Consider the following 24,904-nt stretch of genomic DNA (forward strand, 5'->3'; position numbering starts at 1 on the left):
GTCCCATGTGCCCGTCTCCCTGCAGGTGACGTGCTAGTGATGGACGAGCTGGGGTACATGTACTTCCGTGACCGCAGCGGGGATACCTTCCGATGGCGCGGCGAGAACGTATCCACCACGGAGGTGGAAGCCGTGCTGAGCCGCCTGTTGGGCCAGACGGACGTGGCTGTGTATGGAGTGGCTGTGCCAGGCAAGCTGGGGATACGGGGTGGTTGTGGGGTGCAGGAGCCCCGTGGCGTCCATCCAGAAGGGACCTGCAGGTACAGTACCCGCGGGCCATGCACAAGGTGAAAAACTGTGTTGCTGCTGACTGGGTGGGGCACTGGGTTGGGCATCTATTCACATTCCTATTATTGGGCCTCAGTTTGGGGATCCTTTCTCAGGATCAGAGGGCTGGAAACAGAGCCCCTTATAAAATGAATACTACCAGGACTAATGTTATCCCAGTCAGAGAGTAATGACCAGGACTAACTTCAGGTGGGCAGGGCGTTCTCAGCTGAGCCCTCTTTGCAGGAGTGGAGGGGAAAGCCGGCATGGCGGCCATTGCAGACCCCCACAACCAGCTGGACCCTAACTCAATGTACCAGGAATTGCAGAAGGTTCTTGCATCCTATGCCCAGCCCATCTTCCTGCGTCTTCTGCCCCAAGTGGATACAACAGGTACAGTCCCTGCCTGGGAGCCATTTCCTTCTTTACCCTAATTTAGGCTTCCACTCCCCTGTGTAAATGTGGACCCACAGGCACCTGCCCTGGAACTCAGACCCACTTGCCTCTGAGGGCTAGGGTTACAGGCATGAGCACCACAGCAGGGACTGCAGAGCAAGACTGGTTTCTAAGAAAATAACACTATCTAATAGTAACAAAAACCCAGGATACCTCTTTTGGACTTTTGGGTGCAGCTTCAGATACAATGTGGCTCAGCTCAGAGACAGCAGCATAAAGTAGCTGAGAGAATGGACACTTGGGTGTGCAGATCAAACTTCAATCATAGCACAACAGGGCCACACAGCCAGGCTTGCCTCTGGCCTGGGAACTGGTATTTTCTTCCTGTCTTGGGAACCGAAGAGTGTTTACAGGGAGGTGTCCACTGCTGCAGCGATCTCTGTGCAGAGTTGCTTCAGGGTCCATACCTCTGTCCTTCCTAACTTCCAGGCACCTTCAAGATCCAGAAGACCCGGCTACAGCGTGAAGGCTTTGACCCCCGCCAGACCTCAGACCGGCTCTTCTTTCTAGACCTGAAACAGGGACGCTACCTACCCCTGGATGAGAGAGTCCATGCCCGCATCTGCGCAGGCGACTTCTCACTCTGAGCCTGGTGAGTGGGATGGCCCTGGACTTGTGAGACCAGGGAGCCGGACACCCCTGTTCAGGTGTTTCTCCTGCCTGGCCACGTGGCCAGCAGCACCTGTGGGTGCAGGAAACTGGAACCTGAGTGGCCGGGTGTCCCTTTCCTACAACCCACTATGCACACATCTAGCCTCTGCCTTGGTCTTTTTCTCCATCTCTTTCCTCCGTGCCCAGCAGGAGCCCCACAGACACATTGGCTGCTGTGTCCTGCAGTGGGACCGGTGTCTAGGGGTCCATGCTGCAGGCTGTGACCCGCACTGGTGCCCACCTCCCTTCCCCATTGTGCCTTAGGTTCCTCCACTGTTTGCCGGTGAAGCAAGTGGGGACCCACATAGCTGTTGTCCCTGCTGAGGGTTGGTAGCAAATGCACCCTCATGTCAGCTGGGAGACACATGCAGTCTCCCACTGACCCCCAATCAACTGAAGATACTGTTTTGTATTATTGTTTTGAGATAGGGTCTCACTGTGGAGGCCAAGCTGGCCTCAGGCTCACCACTCTACTGCCTCCGGGCACCAGCCTGCAGTTTGATGACATGTATGCACTATTGTTCTAAGGGTCTTCTGAGTCCCTGCTTTCCCCTCATGTCCTAAAACCTTCCAGAACTGACTCTGATCACTTGGATGTAGCTAGTGTTGGCCCTGCCCACGTGTGTCAATTCAGGGGTCCCCAGGCATCATCTCTGGAGGCCCTAACCTTGGCAAAGCTTGGATGTCCTCACATCACAGCAGGAGACCCAGGAAGGTTGCTGTGGTGTTCTCTTGGGCACCCCCTGGCGGCAGCCCTGGACATGCTTCCCTGCTGTGGATAGCCCAAACCGTTGCCTATGACATTTGAGGTCTACCCTTCTGGCTCCCATGGTCCCCATTGAGATCTTTGGTGACTCACCTCAGCCACCAAGCCAGGCCTCTGCCTTCCTTCAGCTCTAAGGGCATGAAGGGTGTGGACAGAGCAGCCACAGGCTGCCCACAGTCACCCACATGCAAGTGTTATTTCCTTGTTTGTTTTAAAAAAATAAACATGCTGAGCCTTGACACCTGGTAGAGCACAGTGTTTCTGTAGGTCACACCTGAGCAGATTGCAGCTGGACACCCACAGGCCATCCTGGTTAGGGTTACTATTGCTGGGATGAAACACCTATCAAAGCAGCTTGGGCAGGAAAGTGTTTGTTTGGTTTACATACTGTGAATCAACATCCACTGAGGAAGCAGGGGCAGAAGCCTGGAGGCAGGAGGTGATGCAGAGGTCATTGAGGGTGCTGCTCACTGGCCTGCTCCCCACGACTGTTCAGCCTTTTAAATGTTTGTTTATTGGTTTTTTTCAAGATAGGGTTTCTCTGGGTAGACTTGGAAGTTTGGGAACTCACATTTTACACAAGGCCGGTCTCAAACTCAGAGATCTGCTTCCCCAGTGCAAGGAATAAAGGCGTGAGCCACCGCTGCATGTTCTCTTAGCTCAGGGATGGCAGCACCCACAGTGGACTGGGACCTCCGTGATCAATCACCAATCAAGACAGATTGCCCACCAGCCAATCTTGGGAGACAACTGTCTCAGTTGAGGGTTGAGGGCTCCTCTTCCTGAATGGCTGTGGCCTGCATCAAGTTGGCATAAGTACTAACCAGTACAAATCTGTCTCCAAAAAAAATAAATAGAAAATGGTGGCATTGTACCTTTAGTTTATAAAGATTTATTTATTTATATGAGTACACTTTAGCTGTCTTCAGACACACCAGAAGAGGGCATCAGGTCCCATTACAGATGGTTGTGAGCCACCATGTGGTTGCTGGGATTTGAACTCAGGACCTCTCTGGAGGAGCAGTCAGTGCTCTTAGCTGCTGAGCCACCTCTCCAGCCCCTGGCACATACCTTAATCCCAGTACTAGGGAGGCAGAGGCAGGCGTCTCTCTGAGTTCAAGACAAGCCTGGTCTACAGGATGACTTCCAGGACAACCAGAGATACACAGAGAACCCCTGCCTTGGAAAACAAAACAAAAATGCAAAGAAATTAAGAGGAGGAAGCTGGCTGGAGAGTAGTTGAGAGCCCTTGGTGCTCCTCTAGGTGCCTCTCAGCACCAGGATGGCAGTGACTCATGACAGCTGGCAGCTCTCCTTCTCCCCTTCACTGGGATCTGACATGCACAGAGTAAGTGTAAGCATGACACAAACTAAAATCTAAAAAACAAGTTAGAAACTTTTTTCTGAAAGAGGTATCTGTGGTTGGCTCAAGCCACCTTTAAGAGACACCTTGAGGGGTTGGAGATTTAGTTCAGTGGTAGAGCGCTTGCCTAGCAAGCGGAAGGCCCTGGGTTCGGTCCCCAGCTCCGAAAAAAAGAAAAAAAAAAAAAAAGAAAAGAAAAAAAAAAAAAAGAGACACCTTGACTGGCGGCTGGGACCTTACAGAAAGCAGGTTTGAGTAGCTCAGTTTTGGGGGTTCTGCATCTCTGAACACTGTAATGGGACTGACTTTCCACCATGTGCATGTTTGTATGTGTCAAAGCGCCAATGGGGTTCAGAGCAAATAGCAGTTCTCTCCAGCCACAGTGTGGCCCTGGGGGTGGGGCTCAGGTGTCAGGCTTGGTGGGAAGCTCCTTTACTGGCTGAGGTGTCTCACAGGCACCATTTCTACCTTCCCAACACATCAGCAAGGCTGTGTGTGTCAAAGCTACATGGATTTGGGGAAAGCCCTTCTGACAGCAACAGGGCTCTGGCCTCCATGCCGGCCTGTACGGAACAGGGGAGCTTCAGGCAGGGGCACTAAGCAGCATTCAGCCTGTTTCCCCCCAGTGTCTGCAGATCCTCCTATTCCTGGGCTGGGCTTTGGTGCCTCAGCGTGGGATGAAGCATCTCCCTGTGGGACCAGCAAGTTCTGAAGGAGGGCCTGGTATGCTGGCGGTGCGGCCATTCCTGGGATCTGCACATTCTCCATTGCACACTTGACAGGACAGTGGAGTGGATCAGGCATGGCTATTAGAAACAGGCCCAAGGGCAGTCTATTGTCACAATGCAGGACGTTGCTTGAACATGTGTTCTAGAGGAAACAGCCACTTCCATCCAGCCAGTAGGATGCTTTTTCAGAATAAAACAAGCAAAATAAAAAGGGAGATCCGGGGGCTGGAGAGATGGCTCAGTGGTTAGGAGCACTGACTGCTCTTCCAGAGGTCCTGAGTTCAAATCCCAGCAACCACATGATGGCTCACAACCACCTGCAATGAGATCCGATGCCTTCTTCTGGTGTCATGAAGACAGTTACAGTGTACTCACATACATAAAATAAATCAACTAATAAATAATTCTTTAAAAAAAAAAAGGGAGATCCAGGGCTGGAGAGATGGCTCAGCAGTTAAGAGCACTGACTGCTCTTCCAGAGGTCCTGAGTTCAAATCCCAGCAACCACATGGTGGCTCACAACCATCTGTAATGCGATCCAATGCCCTCTTCTGGTGTTTCTGAAAACAGCTACACTGTGCTCATATAAAATAAAATAAATAAATCTTAAAAAAAAAAAAAAAGAATTTGAAAAAGGGAGGTCCAACTGGACACAGACCCTTGTCAGTCATCAAAGCCTTTTGGAAACTGAGAAATAAGATGCTAAGTCCCAGGTCAACCCAAGCCTGGCAGGAATACCCCACATCAACAGCCAGAACACCCAACGCAAAAAAGGTTTTTCCCATGTTTGAGACAGGGTTTCTCTGTGTAGCTTTGACTTTCCTGAACTCACTATGTAAGTCAGGCTTGCCTCAAGCTCAGATCCACCTGCTTCTGCCTCCTGAGTGCTGGGGGGTGGGGTGGGCCCTTAAGGGTGTGTGCCACCACTGCCTGGCAACAGCCAGCCATTTCTGAAAGCCTCAATTTTAAATTGGAAGAATGATGAGCCCACAGCTCTTCCTGCCCCAGAGTGCTATTCACTCTTCCCTCACATGAAGAGGGCATCGCTGTGAACCAGTCCATAGGCTAGTCACACTGAAAAGGGCTGGTCTGGGTTTCACTGCCTCCTTTCCTCTCCTTCTCCCCTCTCTCCTTTTATATCTTTCAAGATGAAGCCTTAGGACTCATGCTCACAAGGTAGTACTAGAGTGCTCAATGGTTAAGCCACACTCATAGCCCCTCAACAGGAGACTCTACACAAGGCTCCACCCTGAGCAGGGGAAGGAGCTAGCCCAAGGAAACAACCAGACAGGAACCATGATGCCCAGATGGAGCTAGCCTGAGATGACCACCAGCCTGGTACTGGACATGCTAGGGGTTGCAACCCATGCCCGAGGTGACTCCTGCCCAGGGCCATAATGCATAAGCAAGGAACAACACTTCTGAGAGGACCCTGGGCACCACTAAGACAGGCAAGTAAGTGGTGGAGAAATGGAAGAGGAAGAGAAACAAAAAGGTGGGCGCAATGAAGAGAGGTAGAACTGGAGACTGGAGAGTAGTGAGGAACAGCCTGATGTGAGTAGCCGGTGAGGCATCTGAGACCATGGTGGGGTCCTGACTTGTGCTGCCACTGGGATCCATGTCTGGGTCCGTGGCCCAGCAGCAGAGGGTCACCAAAGGCTAGGTGGACATCCCTGGTCTGGGCTGCTGCTGGGGGAAATGTTGATGTCTGAAGGCTGTACAGAACTGGCCCCACTCCTCACCTGGGCATCATGGGAAAGCTGGTCCCTCCCATAGACCAAGAGATGCCTTCCTCCCTCTCTCATTCCTCACCACCTATGGCAGGTCAGAGCTGGCCCTGGGTCGAGTGTGGGAGAACTGGCTATGCCCTTACCAGCTGCAGCATTCAGAAGAGTGGACCCTATACCTTGCTTGGGCAGTAGGGTAAACCTGACCCTGGTTTGCTGGGGTTGCTGATGAACTGGCCCCGAGGGCAGGAGAGCAGGAGAGCCAGTGTGCTCACCAGCTTAGATACCTCTCAGGCCCAGACCCAGGGCTTCGAGTTGGCTTACCCCAAAATCTACCCCATAGATGACCTGCTGAAGTGCATGAATGGACCTGCCCTACAGATCCAAAACTACAGGATCTCCACAACATCCAAGAAGAGTCCCAGGGAACTTCCAGTATTAATAGAGTAGCAGAAGCCAGAGGCGGCCTACCAGATCAAGTCATTTTAATGAGCATTTGCAAGTAAAGAAGTGTGTACAACAGGTTATTCTGTGGAACACACTGTAACACACTATAGCTTCCAATGAGATTTTTTTCTATTGGGGGTGGTGTAAGGGTGGTGGGGAGATGAGATGGATTAGGGTGCATGATGTGAATTCATACAGAAACAAAGGTTTTTAAAATGTACTCAAAGGCCTGAATGGGGGCACAAGCCTTTAATCCCAGCATTTGGGAAGCAGAAGCAGGCAGGTCTTTGTTTGAGGCCAGCCTACTCTACAGAGTGACTTCCAGAACAACCAGGGCCACAACAACAACAGTCACTCTTAAACAACAACAAAGTTCTTGCAGTGTTTCACAGTGTATAACTTGCTACTTGAAGCCATCCATGGGCACTCAAGGCTGTAGGTTTGGGATTAGGGTGCAGCCAATGATCCAGCCTGGACTTAGCATTCAGCAGGCCCTGGATTTAGTCCCAGCACAGTGACCGACTGCATTTTGGAGCTCTCCTGAGTTCGGGAGGGTGACACATTATCAGTCGTCTTTTGGGTGCAATGGCTCAGTGGTTAAGAGTACTCGTTGGGCTTGCTTCCTTCCTTCCTTCCATGCAACGATCTAACTCAGACCCAGGGTCTCCTGGACTCTGCACACACTTGGCACAGAGATACTCATGCGGGAGAAACAGCCATGCTCATTGAAAAAAAATAAATTAAGCAAAAATAAAGGAGTAAATTAAGAGAGAGGAACCAGAGGGGGTTTATTTGGGTCTTCATGGTGGAAGCAGCTGTCTGTCACCTTCTCACTGATCTACTTGGGTCAAGGCTCTTAACAGTCCCAAAGTTTCCGTATGTGGGCCACTGGGAGCCACCTGTTGAAGCACATGAATGGGGGCAGTTTCACACCCAAATGCAGATGTTTTCAACTGTTGGGCAGCAGTTGTCCCGGGGAGTCCTCTTTCTGCTGTGGGCAGCTGTGAGCGGAAGGCAGCGGAGTGTCACTGCATCCGCTTTCGTAACACAAAAAAAGGGGTGTCGGGGGGTTGGGGATTTGGCTCAGTGGTAGAGTGCTTGCCTAGCATGCGCAAGGCCCTGGGTTCGGTCCCCAGCTCCGAAAAAAAAAAAAAAAGGGGTGTCGGGATAGGCGAATGTGGGGAGGGCCGTGCAGGCACAGGGACATCATAAGTGTGTGTGTATGACAAGAGTCCCACTGCTTAGCCCAATCTGGCCTCTAACTCGGGCTAGCCGCCTGCCTTTGCCACCTGAGGGCTAGCATGAGTGTAGGTCATCACGCCTGGCTTATTGACCTTATCACACTGCAGCTGGCGCACTCTGTGTGTCCAACCGCACCCCGGAAACCCGCTACACCCTCAAGAGTGCAGGTGCATTCAGGTCACCTCAGCCCTCAAGTCGAGGAAGGACGATCAGGAGCGTGAAGCCAGCCGGAGCTACATGACTCCGTCTTAAAAAACTAAATAAAATGCGAGAAATCGGTCCAGGAAGGCGTCCCCAGTTCAGGGAAGCACTGTGGATTGCCCGCCCACCACCCACCCCAAAACCCTGAGGCGCACTGTGGCTTCGCTTCATCTGCGCAACTGCACATGCGCCTATGGCCTTGGCTCAAAGTGCTCGGACCCATGGCAGCTCGGCCGTCGCGCAGGCGCACTGGCGTACTGGCCTCTGCCCGGAGCGCTGTCGCCTCCCCGCCGCCATGGCCGCACCCGCGCCCGGTCTCATCTCGGTCTTCTCCAGCCCACAGGAGCTGGGCGCATCGCTGGCGCAGCTGGTGGCGCAGCGGGCCGCTAGCTGCTTGGAAGGGAACCGTGGCCGCTTCGCTCTTGGCCTGTCAGGCGGCAGCCTGGTCTCCATGCTGGCCCGAGACCTACCCGCCGCCACTGCTCCCGCGGGGCCCGCCAGCTTTGCACGCTGGACGCTCGGCTTCTGTGACGAGCGCCTCGTGCCCTTCGACCACGCCGAAAGCACGTACGGCCTCTACCGGGTGAGCGCTGCGGGGGCGCACACCGTCCGGGCTACGGGGGCCGCCTTGGGCCACGCGAAGTCGGCTCAGCCTTCCGTGGAAACGCAGGCTACGGGGGCCGCCTTGGGCCACGCGGAGTCGGCTCAGCCTGCCGAGGAAACTCCAGGATCTGCTTCTACGCCTACCCGCGGGTTCCGGGACCCACGGGGTGTTGCTGGATGCGCAGTGATGTCCATCCAAGTCCAGCCTTTTGGGCCTCCGTCCCTCGTATCTTCCTGAGGGCCGTACCTCGGCTGTAAGGCTTCGTGGGTCATGGTTGTGCTTTCAGCCTGCCTCTAGTGTCCAGAGTGTGTTGGGCCTCAGTTTCCTTTAACAGGAGCCGTTGGCCATCGCCTCCCAGCAGCCTGGGATATGATGGCCACCAGGCGCCCTATAGGGTACCGAGATCCCTGTTTCACACACAGGGAAACAGGCCTGGACGATTGAGCTCCGAGCACACTTGGATGACTGCCACCACCTCCTAGGGGAAGCTGACCCAGTGCCATGCATGGGCTCTGAAGCAGGGGAGGGGCCATTACACTTACTTCAAGGTGGGGAAACAGAAGATTCATGTCTCCTTGGCCCTCATCTAGGGACCTAAAACTGTACCACTTTGAACACGGTGCCTGTCAAAGAACTTCACTGAACAGTGGACTGTGGGTGCTAGCACAAGGCTCAGTTGGTTGGTAGGGTGCTTGCCTAGAATGCATAAGGTCCAGGCTTCATTTCCAGCATCATATAAAAATGGTGGTACACTCCTGTCATCCCAGCAATGAGGAAGTAGAGGCTGGAGGATCAGAAGTTCAAGGTCCTCCTCAGTTGGAGGCCAGCCTGTGCTACATGAGACCATTTTGATGCTGCCCACCCAAGGAAAATAAAGCTAAGATTCCCTAAGTAGGTCCCTCTGAGCCGACACAGTTAAAAGCCAGTTCTTTGAGGGAAGCAGGACTTCACCACCAGGTGGAGTCTGATGACACTTAGATGTTAGAGGTCCACCCACACCCTGAGCAGTAGGTGTCTTGCATCTAGGCTGCCCAGTGGGTTGAGACAGGAGTTGTGTAGAGCAGACTCAGCAGCCAGTTCCCCTTTACCTCCCTGGCTCACACACCTCCCTAGGCCCCCCGGTCTGGAGCCCTGTGTCCTGCCTCCTCATTCAGGGATCTCAGCAGCCCTATCTGTAGGGCACAGCATCCAGACATCCCAACATTTGCCCCCAGCCGCTCCCTGGCATTGTGGAGCTGGACTTACTCCAAGAGCCAGACATGGGAGACACAGGCAGGGTGTCTCAGAGTAGGTCACAGTCTTCCTGGGGCCCACCTCTGTATAATCAGGTGCCAGCTGTGTGCCAGATGCAACCAGGCTGAGCCCCTGATTGGGGGAGCCCTAGGCACCCCACAGAGTCAGCCAGGCCGTGGAGCAGTGTGACTGAGGAGGGTTCCTCGCTGACTGTTCCTTCCCCTTCCACAGACACACCTGCTCTCAAAGCTGCCCATTCCAGACAGCCAGGTCCTCACCATCGATCCCGCCCTACCTGTGGAGGACGCTGCAGAGGACTATGCCAGGAAACTGAGGCAGGTGGGTCCCAGGACAGGTGGGAAACGACAGAAGACCGTGGCAGAAGTGACTGTCACTCTGAGAGCCCAGCCATGGCTGGGAGACTCGGGCTGGGGACTCACATCCTAGGGACACTCATCTGCAGACCCGAGGTTCTTGTCCACTAAAATGGGGAACAGGCTCCAGACTGGGTCAGTCTGGTGTGTCAACGCATCTCATCTGTGACCCCAGCACTTGGGAGACTAAGGCAGGAGGCTTGTCGAGAGTTCAGGCCAGCTTGGGCTGGAAGATGGTGCTTATGCTTGAGAAGCCCTACAGACCTCACACTGTGTTGAAGCTTCAATGTGCAGGGAATGTCCTGAGCAGGCCTTGCCCAAGGACACTGTCATTGGAAGGTGGTCGAAGCTGAGCTAGGAACCTGGTTTCAGCTTCTGTGTGTGTTCCCTCTGAGCTGACCCACCCACCGTCCTCCTGTCAGGCCTTCCAAGGAGACACTGTCCCTGTGTTTGACCTGCTGATCCTGGGAGTGGGCCCTGACGGCCACACCTGTTCGCTCTTCCCTGGGCATCCCCTCCTCCAGGTGAGCACGGGGGCCCCCTCCTGGGCCTGGTCTGCCCAGGCCTGTGTCTATCTTCTGGGTATCTGAACATCTCTGCCCCTCAGCCTTGCCCTACAGAGCGTCCGCTCCCGTGGTCATGGTGGTGCATGCCTGTCATCCCAGTAGTTGCTGTGAGGTTGGTTGAGGGCTGCCTGGACACTAAGTCAGGCCTTGTCTCAGAAACCCAAAAGGCCAACAGGAAAACTGTTGGCCTTGTAAACTTGGGGCCTGGTGGGGGCTGGTTCCATCCCAGTGCCACAAACACAACAGAAGGGTAGAAAGGCCCATACTCACCTGGCTGCCTTCCCCAGGAGCGGGAGAAGATCGTGGCTCCCATTGGTGACTCCCCAAAGCCACCACCGCAGAGGGTGACCCTTACACTCCCTGTGCTGAACGCAGCCCAAAGTGTCATATTCGTGGCCACAGGGGAAGGCAAGGCAGCTGTGCTGAAGGTAAGAGGTGGACAGCAGAGGTCAGCCAGGGGCTTTCATGGAGCCTGGGACAAACATTTCCAGTATGTGAGAAGGGAGTCACTGAGAAGGCACAGCACCCTGGGGTAGAGTCCCTGCACCCCTCCCCCCAGCTCCTTCACAAGCAGGATGCTCGGCTGATGATGTAGCTCCAGGCTCAGTGAGGGACGCTGTATGAAGGGAATAAGATAAAGGGTGAAAGAGCAGGACACTAGACACATTTAGAGAGGAAGGAAGGAAGGAAGAAAAAAGGGAAAGAAAGAAAAAAGGCCAGGACTGGAGAGATAACTACCACCGGTGAGTACCTGCTGCCCTTTCAGAGGACCTGAGTTCCATTCTCAACCAGCTGTAGCTCCAGTCCCAGGGGATCCAGCTCCCTCCTCTGGCCTCTGTGGGCACCAGGCATGCTCGTGGTGCACAGAAACACATGTAGGAATAACACTGTACACATTAAATATTAATTAATTAATTAAAAGGGCAGGGATGGGGCAAGATGGCTTAGTGGAGAAAGGTGCGTGCCCCCAAGCATGACAACCTGAGTTCAGTCCCCAGTACCTCCTGTTGTCTCCGTACAACAGGGAGGCAGAAAAGAGGAATCCTTGACTACAGAGCATGTTCAAAGCAGCCCGTGCTAGATGAGGCCCCACTAATAAAAACAAACAAATCCTATTCCACGCCGGGAAGCTTTGGAGCCCACGGTGTGCGAGGTGGAGCGCAGAGCAATATCCTATGGGTACCCTGTCCCCAGACCAAACAGATGCCAAGTGCGAGCCCCAACTGGCTCTGCGCGGCTTCTGAGGCGGTTCCTGGTCTCTCACACAGCGCATCCTGGAGGACCAGGAGAGCGCGCTGCCCGCCGCCATGGTGCAGCCGCGCACGGGCGCCCTCTGCTGGTTCCTGGACGAGGCAGCTGCACGGCTGCTGTCTGTGCCCTTCGAGAAGCATTCCACGTTATAGGGGCCGCACCACGCACGCTGTGGGCACTTCGGGCCGCAGAGACTACGGGAGAGGACTACCTGCAGATTAAACAGCTTTGCTGGAACTCTGGTCCCTGTGGTTTTTTGGTGGCAAAGGGCGGGGCTGGCCGACAGAGCAGAGCGCGCACACACACACAAGTGCGACCTGGACTTCTGGCCCGGCAGTGTGTGCACTGTTCCAAGTCAGGCCACATTCTCTGCTCCAAGGGTCAGACACCAACTCACCGAGGCACTCGCGGTCCAAAGTGGCTGCTTATGTTCCAGCCAGGGTGAAGGGAGTGGACACTAAGAACGAGCCTGGGCTCATCTGGGGCCCAGCCGGCGCCTTCAAGGCCCCGTGAAGATGCCCTGTCTCCTTCAAGCGTGCTCAGAACCTTGAGCATGTTGAGCTACCTTAAGCTGCTCTCGATGGTTCCACAGGGTCACATACCAATGGGAGAAATGTCTGGGGTGATTCTTGGGACTCCCTTAGACAGCAGCCACCTTGGACCATGAAGTGAATTGGTGCATCACTGCCCGACCTGTTTTCTGGTCCCCTACCTGTTCCAGGGACCTAGTTGGGGAAGCTGGCGGGCTGGGCTGAGGGAGTCTAAGGGGGCATCCCCTCATGAAGGTATCACAAGCCAGGCGTGAGGTGGGAATTGAAACCTCCCTGAGCTTACTTGGCAGGTAGGCCAGAAGGGTGGGGCCAGAACCACAAATGTGAAGTTTCTTCAAATGTCTGGTGCCTGAGGGCTCCTCAGCTGTGACAAAGAGGAAGTGGGATGGGCTGGGACGGAAGACACAGTGGAAAGTCCTCCTGGGGACTTCTATAAGGGCAGGGGCCACCCACCCAACAGCCAAGACAGAGGCTGAGACACCCCAAGAAGGGAAAGTGATGTGGGCGTGAGGATCCCATGTGAGTGCTGTGTGGAACATCTCTCACCTCCAGCATCCCTGTCTCACGGGAGAGGGGGGACTTTACTGCCTTGCCACTGACGCATAGGATCTGCCTCATGCTCCAAGGTGGCTGCTTATACTCCGGCCATCACATTCCAGCCTCTGGGAAGGGAAGAGAAAAAAAAGTTCCCTTCACACTGATAACCTACTTCTCTGCTCATCCCTTTGTTCAGTCAGCAATCCATTCCTTTGACTTTCAGAGACAAGACTTCATGTATCCCAGGCTGGCCTCCATGGCTTAAACTCCCCATCCCCCTGCCTCAGCTTTCTGAGTGCAGGGATGGCAGAGATGTGCCACCATGCCCATCTGTACCAGGGGGTTGTTTTTTCCCACACTCCCTGGTCTCCCCTGGGGCTGTCCCCATTACCCCAATCAGAAACCACCAGTCTTGGTCCAGCCTGTCCCTAGAGGCCAGCAGGAGGCAGGTGCAAACAGGAGGGGTGGAGGGTGGTACCAGATGGCCACACATACCCTCCTGGCACTTGGGCCACTGAGCTGACACCCAGCATCCTGAGCAGAGGGACTAGGACGGCTCTGAATGGTGGCAGAATGGGAGCACAGCCTTCCTGCCCCCTGAGCAAGAAACAGCAGCAGCAGCTTCGGGGTGAGCAGAGGTCAGGGTTGGGTCACACTGCCACTGCATGGGAGGCCACACTGGCTGTGCCCCTGGTGCCAATACGGGGTTCATTATTGTGACTGTCTCTGGTCTCGCCAGGGGTGGGCTAGTGTTGGAAGATTCAGGTTTCTTTGGTTTTTCAAGACAGGGTTTCTCTGTGTAGCCATGGCTGTCCTGGAGCTCCCTCTGTAGACCAGGCTGGCCTCTAACTCAGAGAGATCAAAGGCACACGCCACATTGTGCCTGGCTTCGGAGGATTCCAGATTTAAATGAAATCCACGTGGCTGAATACAGGGTTGCATACCTGCCATCCCAGCCTGGTCTACAGAGTGAGTTCCAAGACAGCCTGGGCTACACCCAACCCTATCTCAAGACAAAGTAAAATGTGAAGTTTTTGATTCGTTAGTGGAAGCTAGGGCTCACTGAGGGTGGGTATGGGGGCACAGGCAGGTGGAAGGGGCCCCATCTGACCCCAGCTGGTCTTGAGGCTGAGAAGTCTGTCTGCATGGACACTGAACTGGACTAAGCCTTAGTTCTCAGTGGGAGAAAAGCCAAGGCCAGGCTGCACTTCAGCTCTTGTCCTGTCCCACACCTGCACCTGGGAGAGTGTCCAGACCAGCAGGACTTGGTGGGTGTTCCCAAGGGAGGTGGCTAGGCCAGGCTGGAGGAGGATGTGGGGTTACCTGTGAGTGTGGGAACAGCATTTGGGAAGGGGAATAGCCTATGCAAAGTCCTGCCTGTGCTGCCAATCACCTCTCCAAGTCCCAGGATTGACTGCTTCCTGCATTTGCTGTGTGCTGCTGGGTGAATAAATTGCCCTCTCTGGGCCTCATTCTCCTGAGGCAGCAATATATTTGGATGAAAGGCCTCTGTGTGTGTACATATGCGTGCCAGTGATTAACATCAGCTGTCCTCTAGACTTCCTTCCACCTTATTCACTGAGGCATGGTCTATACTGGCAACTCACTGGTTCTGGCTACTCCAGCAAGGCGGCCGGCCCCCGGATGGCAGGCAGGTGCCCTGCTCACATTGCTGGTCCCCTCTCTCTACAGGTCAGGTGGATGGCCTGCTGAGGACCTTCCTGCCCTGCTACCGCAGGCAGCTGGCCACAGCTGTACTCAGGCACATCTCCCAGGAGCTGGGGCCTCAGGAGCCAGCCGCATGCCAGCTGTCTCACACCAAAGTGCGTACCACCAAGGAGGAGGCTATCCCGAGGAAACCTGGGGACCCAACTGCAGTTATCTCTCTGTGTTCTCAGTGGTGCTGACATGAGACTGCGGAAGTGGAGTTGGGGAGGGCTGACCACAGGGCCTTTGCACAGATGAACCAGGAAGCTCTGGAGGTGAAGGCAGGCGGAGGAGGACTGGGGAAGTGAATTCCCTGCAGGGGCACAGCATGTACAAAAGTCCTGAGGTTGGCAGCGACAGGCTAGATATGAGGGACTCCCAGTTTGTGTCGTGTGTGACTGCTCCATCTGTTGCAACCCTACCCTGCCAGGGAGACACTCTTCTATGAGACCCCATGTTTTTTGTCCTCTTGTCCCTCTGACCCTGTGCCTATAGGCTCCCTGCTCTTGGCAGCTCAGAGGTTGTTATTGTAGTCTAACAGCCTGGAACTGTAGCTACTAATAGGCTCCCAGTGTTGGCATTCTGTCTAAGCTCCACCCCCACAGTTACCTGGCAACAGCCAGGTATGCTCCGCCCCACAGTTACCTGGCAACAGCCAAGTATGCCTGACTCACTATAAAAGGGACATGTACCCTGACCAGCCCATCTGCACTGGCTACCTCTCTTAATAGAAGGACCAGTGCTGGATGAGGCGTCTCTGGCGATGAGGAGTTTGGGGGTTTGGCGCTGTCCTTGGAGCGCGTGATAGGAGGGGTGAAAGTGGGTGCCAGTGCAGGGAGATTGGAGCGTCCTTCAGTTGGCACAGGAGGGGAGGAGTCTGGAGAGGTCGATGGAGGAGGCTCTCCGGTAACCTGGTGAGGAGGAACTGAGGCAGCGGCTTGGGTTTTTGGAAGTGTGGAAGCAGGCCTGCGGCAAAGGGGAGGCGGTTCATTAACTGGGTCAAGGGCTGTACTGTCATCTGGTGCCTGTCTCTTAGATAAGAGAGGTTGGGTGGGGCTACAAGAGGAACACAGAGATGGGTTAGAGCGAAGGGAGATGAATGCATGGACTTAAAGAACCTCCTTCCAGGGTTGGGGATTTAGCTCAGCGGTAGAGCGCTTGCCTAGCAAGCGCACTGGGTTCGGTCCCCAGCTCCGGGAAAAAAAAAAAAAAAAAAAAAAAGAACCTCCTTCCATTTGCCAGACTGCTGGTAGTAAGTATGAAGATCCCATAAAATTGAGGAATTTAGCCATTATGTGGCCATTTTGAACCATTGTCTAATGAGTACTGAGTCCAGACATTATTCCAAAGGTGTTTCAGCTTGATGTCCTTAGGTGAGGCATTAGTGTTAAAGTTTTGAAATTCACCAAAAGACATCCCAATGGGGAATCTGGACGTATGTACGAAGACAACAAATTACCCATTGGGGGAAGCTATTGAGTTATCCAGATGGGCAACCAAGGGCCTCCACCTCTCCCCTGTCTTGGAAGAGTCTTTGACTGATGAGGAAATTCAGGACCGGAAAGATAGGGTGAGTGCCTGAAGGCTACACAGTACAAGTGCTGTTGGAACCCAGGATTTCCCATTGGCTCCTTTCCCTCCCTGTTGAGGGGAGGCTCTGTGGACAGAGGCCCTGCCACTGAGGTCTCCCTGTCCCATGCAGGGCATCACTCATACCTGCTACAGTTTTGTTTTGTTTTGAGACGGAGGTCATGTAACTGAGCTGGTCTTGAATTTGCTGTGTCGCTGAGGCTGACAGGCTCATGCCTCAGCCTTCCTAGTGCGGAGCTAACAGGGTCTGGAGGGCAGCTGCTGCCTTTGAGATTTGGGAGTGTTGCTGGTATGTGACCAAACTGAAGAGTTCGGGCAACCCCAAATCTGCTCCAGCCATAGCCAGCATCCCATTGCAGAAGCTGCCTCGAGTCAGGGAGCACCAAGGACCCTTGACCCTGCTGCAGGGCCAGCCGCCACAATGGCGGCCCATCTTCTGTGTTCTGCGTGGAGATGGACATCTAGAATGGTTCAGTCACAAGGAGGTCAGTGGATAACCAGAGTCCCTGTCCAGAATTCCCCAGTGAGGGGCTGGGGATGTGGCTCAGGGGTGGAACCTTGGGCAATAACAGGCAAGGTCCTGAGTTGCATAGATGGCCTATGGAGGGGTAGGGGAGTGTGTTGTGACCTGTGTGTGTTCTGGCTGACTTGCCTCCTGTGTTGGGGAGTGGTAGCCAGTTCGGTCTCATGTCTTTGTCTGGTCACAGAACTATGAGTCTGGGGGCTGTCCGCTAGGCTCCGCAGCTCTAACCGGGTATACACTGCTCACATCCCAGCGTGAATACCTCTGCCTTTTGGATGACCTCTGCCCCAGCTCCTCTGGTAAGGACTTCTGGGTCCCCTAAGTCATTTCCCTTCTCCCCAGTCCTTAGGCCTTTCTACCATCCCTGTGCACTTCATGAAGCAGCCCTGGGCCTCCACCAGTAGCAATTTCCTACCCACAGTGTGTGTGACTCCCAACATGTCTGCAGGTGCTGCCACCCGTCCCTTGGTGGGTGGCAGAGCTCCTTGAGTGAGCACTTCTGCTTTGGGAAGGAAAAGAAACACACACTGTTCCTGGGAGGAAGTCAGTTCGTGGAGCAAAACGTAAATAGCAAACTGTCTAAGGGACAGAGCCAAAGTACTGCTGGCGGTGCACAGGGAGGCAGAGGCAGGGTGAGTTCTAGGCCAGCCTGGTCTGCACAGCGAGCTTTGGCTGCCAAGGTTACATCATGAGACCCCGATCACCTACACGATGGGTCACAACCAGCTGTACCTGCAGTTCCAAGGGATCTGAGGCCACCTTCTGACCTCTGCAGCCACCAGCCATGTCCTTGCTGTATATGACATATATACTGGGAAAACATTCCTACACATGAAATAAAAGTCGGAGCATGCCTTTAACCTCAGCATCCAGAGGCAGAGGCAGGTGAATTTCTGAGTTCGAGGACAGTCTGGTCTACAGAGTGAGTTCCAGGGCAGCCAGGGTTACACAGAGAAACTGTCTCAAGAAAAACAAACCAAACCAACAAAAACAAAATTAAATTAAGGGGGGGGGGCAAGATGACTTGGTGGATTTGAATTTGGTCCTGGCACGCAAATCAGGCTGTTCACAACAGCTCCAGGGATCTGATGCCCCTGACTTCAGGTATCTGCACACGCAGTAACGCTAACACACACACACACACACACACACACACACACACACACACACACACACCACACGGGGGCAGAGGGAGAGGGGGAACAGGCATACAGGTGATTAAAAATAATTTTAAAACCCATAATATGAAGTGTCAGTGATCCTGCAAGACACTGTGGGAAGCAGTGGGCAGGTTTGGGCCAGCGTACAAGCCCAGCTGGGGTTCTGGGCTTCCAGTTTCTGTCCCTTTTCATCTGCTCCAACAAGATGTAGCCAACAGTCGACCTTGCAAGGTCCACTGGCATTAGGGTTTCTGCTGTGTGTAGTTTTTGAGACAAGATTTTCCAGACTTCCAGACCAGCCTGTAAGTCACGATCCGATGACAGGACGCCCTACACCGGACTCTTTCAGGCTGCTGTCCTAAGAGAGTGAACAGGGGCCTGAAGGGCGACCTCTCCTCTTGCTTTCAGGAGACCTTGCCCAGGAGGAGCCGCTGCGGGTGTTGGAGGAGCCAGTGAGCTTCGCGCTCTTCCTCGTGCACCCCTTCCGGGCTCACCTCTGCTTCTGCGCTGGCTCTAGAGGGGCGCAGCGCGCCTGGAGACTAGGCCTGCAGGGTGCCATTCGGTTGAGAGCCACCGGTGAGTCCCGGGAGCAGCGGGGTGCAGGTAGGAGGGGCGGGAGTTAGATGGGTGGAGGTGCGGGGCTCCCTGAGAGCAGCGCGCCATTGATCGCGCCTTCAGTCCTGCAGCGCAGCCGGGCGCCCGCAGCCTGCGCCTTCCTGGACGCCGTGCAGCTCTATCGACGACGCCGGGGCTACGCTGGTGGAGATGACGCGGCACTGGGCTCCGACGCGGAGGTGAGCAGTGTCCCGCAGACCCCGGGCGCGTTCCGCTGTCCGTCACCCAACAGCCCCACGCCTCCCCTGCAGGTGCTGAGCGCCGAGTTGATGCGAGAGCTATTGCCCGCGCTGCGAGCACAGACGCTCCGAGGCCTGCGCGGTGTGGGACGCGCCAGAGCCCGGGCCTGCGCAGAGGTGCGAAGCATGGCGTGGCGAGGGGAGGGAGAGAAAGGGAGGGGATCGCCCTAGGACCCACGCGTTCACCCAAGCTGCCTTCGAACTCTGCAGTTCCTCGACGCCGTGCACGCGGCCGTCCTGTCCTGGGCATCCTCGAGGCTGCGTGCCTTCCAGCCAGAAAAGGACGCACTGCTGGCGGCGCTGGAGAGGATGGTGCGCGCAGACCTTGAGCAGATCCTGCAGCAGCGTGCACTCGGGGCCCGCAGAATAGAAGGTGAGGGGGGCGGGGCGGGAGTGGGGTCTGGGATAAGGGGCGGGGCCACAGGTGAGAGGTGGGGTTGGAAGTCCGGGAGAGTGAGGGCAGGAAGGCTGCCTGGTGAGCAGGATGGGGTCAGGGAGCGCGGGGAGAGGCCTAGGAGTGTTGGGGCAAGAGGCCGAGGGGCGGAGTCATGAATATTAGGGGAGGGGCCTTTCGGGGGCGGGCCTAGAGTTTCCAGAGCTGGACCTGTTAGCAAGGTAGGGTGGCCTGGAGGCAGGATCAGGGCGGAGCTAGCAGGGAGGCAGGCACTTTTGCGGGAGGAGGCGCAGTCTGTTGGCTGTTGGGGGGCGGGGCGTAGTGGGGCGGGGTGGGGCCTGGGATCTAAACTTGGGGAAGTGACAGATGTGGTTTACACGCACACTGGATACAAGAATCTCTAAGAAGGGTGCGGCGCAAGAGGGCGTGGCCTGGAGCCTGGAGGGACCATTGTGGGCAAAGTAGGGAGGCAGAAGGTAGCTGTGGCCTTGTAGGATCTGCTCTACTGCCCAATTATCAAGACCCGTGTTTGACTCTCCTTACACTTCCTCTGCCTATGCCTTTGGGCCAGGTCTTACTGCTAGCCTCAGTTTCCCGAGCTGTAAAGTAGTATCCAACTGGCCCAGCTGAGGTCTCTGCTCCTATGCATACACTGAGTGTCTGGTGGGGAAATCACCGGCCCCACATCTACTCTTAGCCGAGATCCAGGACACACTAGAGACATGCCTGTGCCAGAAGGTGGACCCGCAACTGCCCCAGCTGACCCTGGTGCTGGTGAGCCTCGTGGAAGCCACGCTCCAAGCTGTTCGGACCCTTCTCATCCGGGGGATGGACCGTCTGTGTCACTACCTTCGCAAGAACCCTTCTGGCACTCAGCTGCGCAGGGAGGTTAGCACGTGGGCCAGCCGTGGCTTGTCCGCTTTGGTCTGTCTGTACTAGAAGCCAAGGATAGTTTCTCATCCGAATGGTATGCACACATAGGTTTATGAATTTGGGGAGATACCCTGGGACCCAGAGCTGATGCAGGTCTGCTACCGGGAGGCAGAGAGGAACCACAATCATCTGACCCAGCTGGCAAAACCCTTTGGCTTCCTGGGGATGCGGAGCCTGGTGTTTGGGGCTCAAGACTTTGCACAACAGGTGAAGAAAGTGAATGGGAAGGGCGCTTTGGGCACACCCCTGGTAGAGAGAGAGATGTGTACATTTATGGAAAAGGAGTGGGCCCAGCTGCTAGGCAGGCAGAGCCTGAAGAGAATGCAGCTCCTGTGAAGGCCAATAGGGGTCTCAGCAAGTGTGTGAGCAAGGACAGGGGCATGGCTGGAGGAAGGTCTGCTGTCAGGAGTTCTGTCTATAAAGGACAGGGGTGGAGGAGGCTGTCCAGATGTGGGTGTGGTTGATCAGGCCAATCCTAGCTGTTAAGAGGTGGAGGCAGGATAATCAGGCAGTCAGGGTTGTTCTCAGCTTCATAGTGACTGAGGCCAGTGCAGGTTATGTGAGGTCCTGTCTCAAGAAGAAAGGCATGTTTTGAAGGCTGAGGGGTTGGGCCCTGCCGTGAACTTGGTGCATGAGGGAGGAGCAAACTGAGGTGAACCTCTGAGCCTGGCGGTTTGTACACTGCACAGCAATGCTCCCTCAGGGAGGCTGATCCCTAGCTGGTGCCATCATCCAGACGGAAGGAGACCTTTCCTGAGACTAGTGCCTCAAGACAGGCCAGGACGGGCCAAGGCCAACTGCTGGGAAGGCATCAGGCATTAATGCCTGAGGCCACAGCAGGGGTTCTGGGGTCATCTGGCGCTTCCTTCACAGCTCATGGCGGCTGCAGTTACCACCTTTCTACAGCTGGCCGACCAGTGTCTGACGTCGGCTCTGGATTGCAGCCAGGCAGCTGAGCAGCTGGAGAAAGTCAGGGGCCTTGTGCTGAAGGTGAGGTGTGTGTGCGGAAGGGTCCCCATGGCCAGAGTTATGAGGGCCACTACACAGGCTGCCTGTGACCCCTGCAGAAGTTCACCTCAGACAGTGAGACCACTCGGTGGAGGTTCACCCGGGACTGGCTGTTGGGGATCTTCTGGCCCTTTGTATGGGGCCATCTTGGGATGAGATGTAACTTGGTGAGTGGACACCTGAGACATCTGTCTGGCGGGGACAGAGTGCTCCCCAGGTTGGGTGGGGGGCTCTCTTGGGCTTCTACCATGCTCTTTGCTTTCATGGGAATCTTGGCTTTATCCCCAGGACCTACTAGCCACACTCTCCCAGAGATCTAGCCCAGTACTGCTACACATGCACGAGCTCAGTCCATGGGTCTAAGTTTACATGGGAGAACCACCTGTGCAAAAGTCCTGGGGCAAGACTGGGCCTAGGATGTTAAGGGGCAGAGAGGAGTCAGCTGAGGCTAGAGTTGAGGGAAGAGACAGTGGGAAAGGTGTGGGTGGGAAGGACCCAGCCTTCAGTTTACCTAAAGGTCAGGGTCACCAAGTATAGGTATGTCTCAGGTGCTATTAGAACACTCCAGGGCTACAACTGTAGCATTTGGGAGGCAGGATGGATGTGTGGGCCTTAATCCATTTCTGATACTGTGACACATGCTATGGCCTGTGGGATTATGGGGGAGCAAGTCCATGTTGCAGAGAGGGGAACAAGCCAGAGGACACAGCAGATCAAGCCAGGGCTGGGGGAGCCCAGGCCTGCATCTAGCCATGCTCCTAACTATATGGTCCTAGGAAACGCCTGAGGCAGATGGGGACATCCTGGCCGTGGGCTGCCAGGTTCTGACCACCGAGGGTGTCTACAGGGATGTCATCCAGGGCCTCTTGCTGCAGAGGATTGACAGAGGTGAGCTCCCCACTGTGGCTCAGGGGAGCCTGCTGCCCCTGCCTGGGCACACTGAGCCTTGTTCAGTCTCTGTCTATTCCTGTGTGTGCTGGCACAGGTCTCTCAGGTAGGGTGGACTACATTGGGGCTCCACGAAGGGGAGGCACTAGGGTGAGATATTCAGGCTTAAGGTGAAGTTCTCAGGAAGATGAGAGAGGCAGTTGTCAATAGACATGTTTTCATTCAACTCCCAGAGAGTGGTTGGTTTAGAATGCCAACCAAGAGCTCTGGAAGCTTACAAAGGCTGTCTTTGACAATGGTAGAGGGAGAAGACCCAGGGGACTAGAGGAGAGGCAGGGACAGAGATGGTGGCACCATGGGAACCAGGGAACGGGAGGAGGCTGAGTCTATGATGTACGGGCCAAATCAAAAAAAAAAAAAAAATGGAGCTGAGGTGGTTGGCAGAAGCCTGCCATCTAAGCAATCCTTCTTGCCTCAGACTGCTGGGTTCCTGAGCCCACAAGTACAAGTTTGTTTGTTTCTTTATTTTAATGATTTCTTTTTCTTTTTTTGTGCATTGATGTTTTACCTGCATGTGTGTCTGTGTGAAGGTTTCCCTGTCCCCTGGAACTGGAATCACAGACAGTTGTGAACTGCCATGTGGGTGCTAAGAATTGAAACTGAGTCATTCAGAAGAGTGACCAGTGCTCTAAATCGCTGAGCCATCTTCTTTGAGAGTATAAGTTGGGGTTGGGGATTTAGCTCAGTGGTAGTGCGCTTACCTAGCAAGTGCAAGGCCCTGGGTTCGGTCCCCAGCTCCGGGAAAAAAAAAAAAAAAAAAAGAAAAGAAAAGAGAGTATAAGGGTTTTTTTTTGTTGTTGTTGTTCTTTTTTTCGGAGCTGGGGATCGAACCCAGGGCCTTGCGCTTCCTAGGCAAGCGCTCTACCACTGAGCTAAATCCCCAACCCCGAGAGTATAAGTTTTAAATGGCTCCAAGCTAAGTCCAGAAATGGTGACCTGGATGAGCTTCTGACCCTAATGCTCGTGTCCATCCTTAGATGAAATCCAGTTGCCATTGATTTGTGATGTCTGTACAGAGCAGCAATGTTGGGTAGGGCTGCCAGTCTTGTGGCTAGGTGGAGTGCAGGTATTGACTAGCAATGTCTGTCCTTGGTGAAACATTGAAAGAGGTTTCTGAGAGCCAAAAGCTGGGCTTCCTCAGCTAGGTGCAGGGATTTATCTCTTATTCTAGAATTGGAAAAGGTTCTTGGTGCCGGTGACAGAGCCCGTGCCCCAGCTGACTGCTCAGTAGCCCAGTGGGACCAGGAAGGAGCAGGTGAGCACCTCACAGGTTCTGGGTTGTGACAAGGAATGGCTGTGGTTATGCAGGGTGCTTAAGAGTATGGCAAGGGCGGAGTGGATGGAAAAGAACAGACTTTATCTCCTATCATGGCTGGGCTGGCCAGCATCATGGTGAACAGGCAGAGAAGCCACAGGTTCTGACACACACATTGGTGGAGATGGTGTTAGGTTTAGGCCCCAGTTTCTGCAGCCTACACACAGTGTGGTGGATGTCTTGGCTATTACTTTCTGCTAACAATATTGGGAGGGGGATGGTGATGGTGGCTTGCTGTCAGCAAAGGCACTCGGAGGCAAGATAACTTGGGCTCACTTGTTACATAGCCATTGCTGACTCAGATACTCTGACCTTGATGTGGACCTAGTCAGTATTCACATGAAGTCACATGAGGGGAAGGAGCCATCGAAAGACCCTTGGCGGGGTTGGGAATTTAGCTCAGTGGTAGAGCGCTTGCCTAGGAAGCACAAGGCCCTGGGATCGGTCCCCAGCTCCGAAAAAAAGAACCAAAAAAAAAAAAAAAAAAAAGAAAGAAAAAAGAAAAAAGAAAGACCCTTGGCATGGGAAGAGCTTTACGTACCCTCCACCCACTATGCATACCAAGGGGTGGGTCTGAGTCTATCCCTTCCAGGTGCATTCAGCACTATGGATAAATTCCCATGGGGATCTCAGGCTGTGAAGAGGTAGGCTGGCATTTTTGTAGGGATCTCTAGAGTATTCCCCAATTGTGATCCATTGGGCCAGTCCACAGTGTTGCACAACACAGCCATTGGTTTCTCTTGATTTTCGAGCCCTGTCCACTTTCCCGCCTCGTTACCTGTGTATCCTCCAGGCCCCGTACCCAGCTTGTGACATGTGACATTCTTGTGCCTGTTAAGATGGGGAACACCCAAGTGACAGTTGCCATTTCACAGATGAGGAAGCTGAGGCTCAGATCTGAGAGAGACTCTGCAGGCCAAATGCAGCCACTCTGTACAACATGGCTTCCAAGAACATTCCAGAGCTGAGTTTTAATCCATCAACACCCATCCTGGTGGACAATGGATGAAGACCAGGAGTGGCTTCTCTGGGCCAAGCACATGCATGCTTCTCTTCTGGCAGTCATGTATCCAACAACGAATCATTGATGGAATATTCCTGCTAAAATTTGTACACTCGACTTCTGAGCTAGCCTGGGCTACTGTAATAAGACACTGTCTCTAAATAACAACCCCAAACCCCTGTTAATATGATACATGTATCTCTTTAATGTCATTTTAATTCTTATTTAATTTTTTCTTAAAAATCTGTTTCTTAAAGTTTCTTTTTTAACTTTGTTTACTTTGTATGTGTGTGTACACACACATGCTTGGGCCTGTGGAGGTCAGAGGACAGTTTACAGGAGTTGGATTTTCTCTTTCCATCTAGTGGGTCTTGAGGCTCAAACTCAGGTCATCAAGCTTGGCGGCAAGCACCTTTACCCGCTAAGTCATCTCGCTGGCCCCTGTTTTTACATTTATCAATCGCTTGATTAAAAACTGCTTGAATGACTAAATTGAACTTTAAAA

At 54.2% G+C, this 24,904-nt stretch overlaps 3 protein-coding genes across 18 annotated transcripts in view; all 3 read left to right on the forward strand.

Moving 5' to 3' along the window:
- Slc27a1 (solute carrier family 27 member 1) overlaps window positions 1-9,357 on the forward strand; it is a 25,166-nt gene extending 15,809 nt beyond the window's left edge. For 6 of the 10 annotated variants that reach the window (XM_063275796.1, NM_053580.2, XM_063275795.1 and 3 more), the window contains exons 11-13: window positions 26-190; window positions 514-660; window positions 1,153-2,379. In XM_063275796.1, coding sequence (XP_063131866.1) covers window positions 26-190; window positions 514-660; window positions 1,153-1,310 — 470 coding nt within the window. In that variant the 3' untranslated portion in view covers window positions 1,311-2,379. Of the gene's footprint in view, window positions 1-25; window positions 191-513; window positions 661-1,152; window positions 2,380-2,756; window positions 3,015-6,301 lie in introns of those variants that run through there. The other 4 variants (XR_010058325.1, XM_008771156.4, XM_063275794.1 and 1 more) reach the window with 4 other exon arrangements.
- Pgls (6-phosphogluconolactonase) lies at window positions 6,632-12,118 on the forward strand. Its single transcript, NM_001106066.1, is given in 5 exon segments — window positions 6,632-8,431; window positions 9,917-10,024; window positions 10,482-10,583; window positions 10,913-11,053; window positions 11,894-12,118. Coding segments are annotated over 5 exon segments (876 nt in total). The 5' UTR covers window positions 6,632-8,041; the 3' UTR covers window positions 12,029-12,118.
- Window positions 12,119-13,440: 1,322 nt separating this feature from the next.
- On the forward strand, window positions 13,441-24,904 carry Niban3 (niban apoptosis regulator 3). Of its 7 annotated transcripts, none has more exons than XM_017600214.3 (15): window positions 13,441-13,592; window positions 14,657-14,787; window positions 16,621-16,746; window positions 16,969-17,083; window positions 18,353-18,520; window positions 18,623-18,738; window positions 18,811-18,915; window positions 19,009-19,171; window positions 19,890-20,080; window positions 20,174-20,332; window positions 20,999-21,115; window positions 21,193-21,300; window positions 21,910-22,021; window positions 23,253-23,336; window positions 24,236-24,904. In XM_017600214.3, exons 1-15 carry the CDS (start codon window positions 13,538-13,540, stop codon window positions 24,295-24,297), a joined length of 1,812 nt encoding a protein of 603 aa, XP_017455703.2. In that variant the 5' UTR covers window positions 13,441-13,537; the 3' UTR covers window positions 24,298-24,904. The 7 variants fall into 7 exon arrangements, with proteins under 7 accessions (XP_017455703.2, XP_038950686.1, XP_038950689.1 ...); NM_001100908.1 differs by having other exon boundaries at window positions 13,536-13,592; window positions 24,272-24,904; XM_017600215.2 differs by having other exon boundaries at window positions 13,575-13,592; window positions 14,657-16,241; window positions 24,272-24,904.

Source organism: Rattus norvegicus, chromosome 16, assembly GCF_036323735.1.
Source record: "Rattus norvegicus strain BN/NHsdMcwi chromosome 16, GRCr8, whole genome shotgun sequence".
Classification (NCBI taxonomy): domain Eukaryota; kingdom Metazoa; phylum Chordata; class Mammalia; order Rodentia; family Muridae; genus Rattus; species Rattus norvegicus.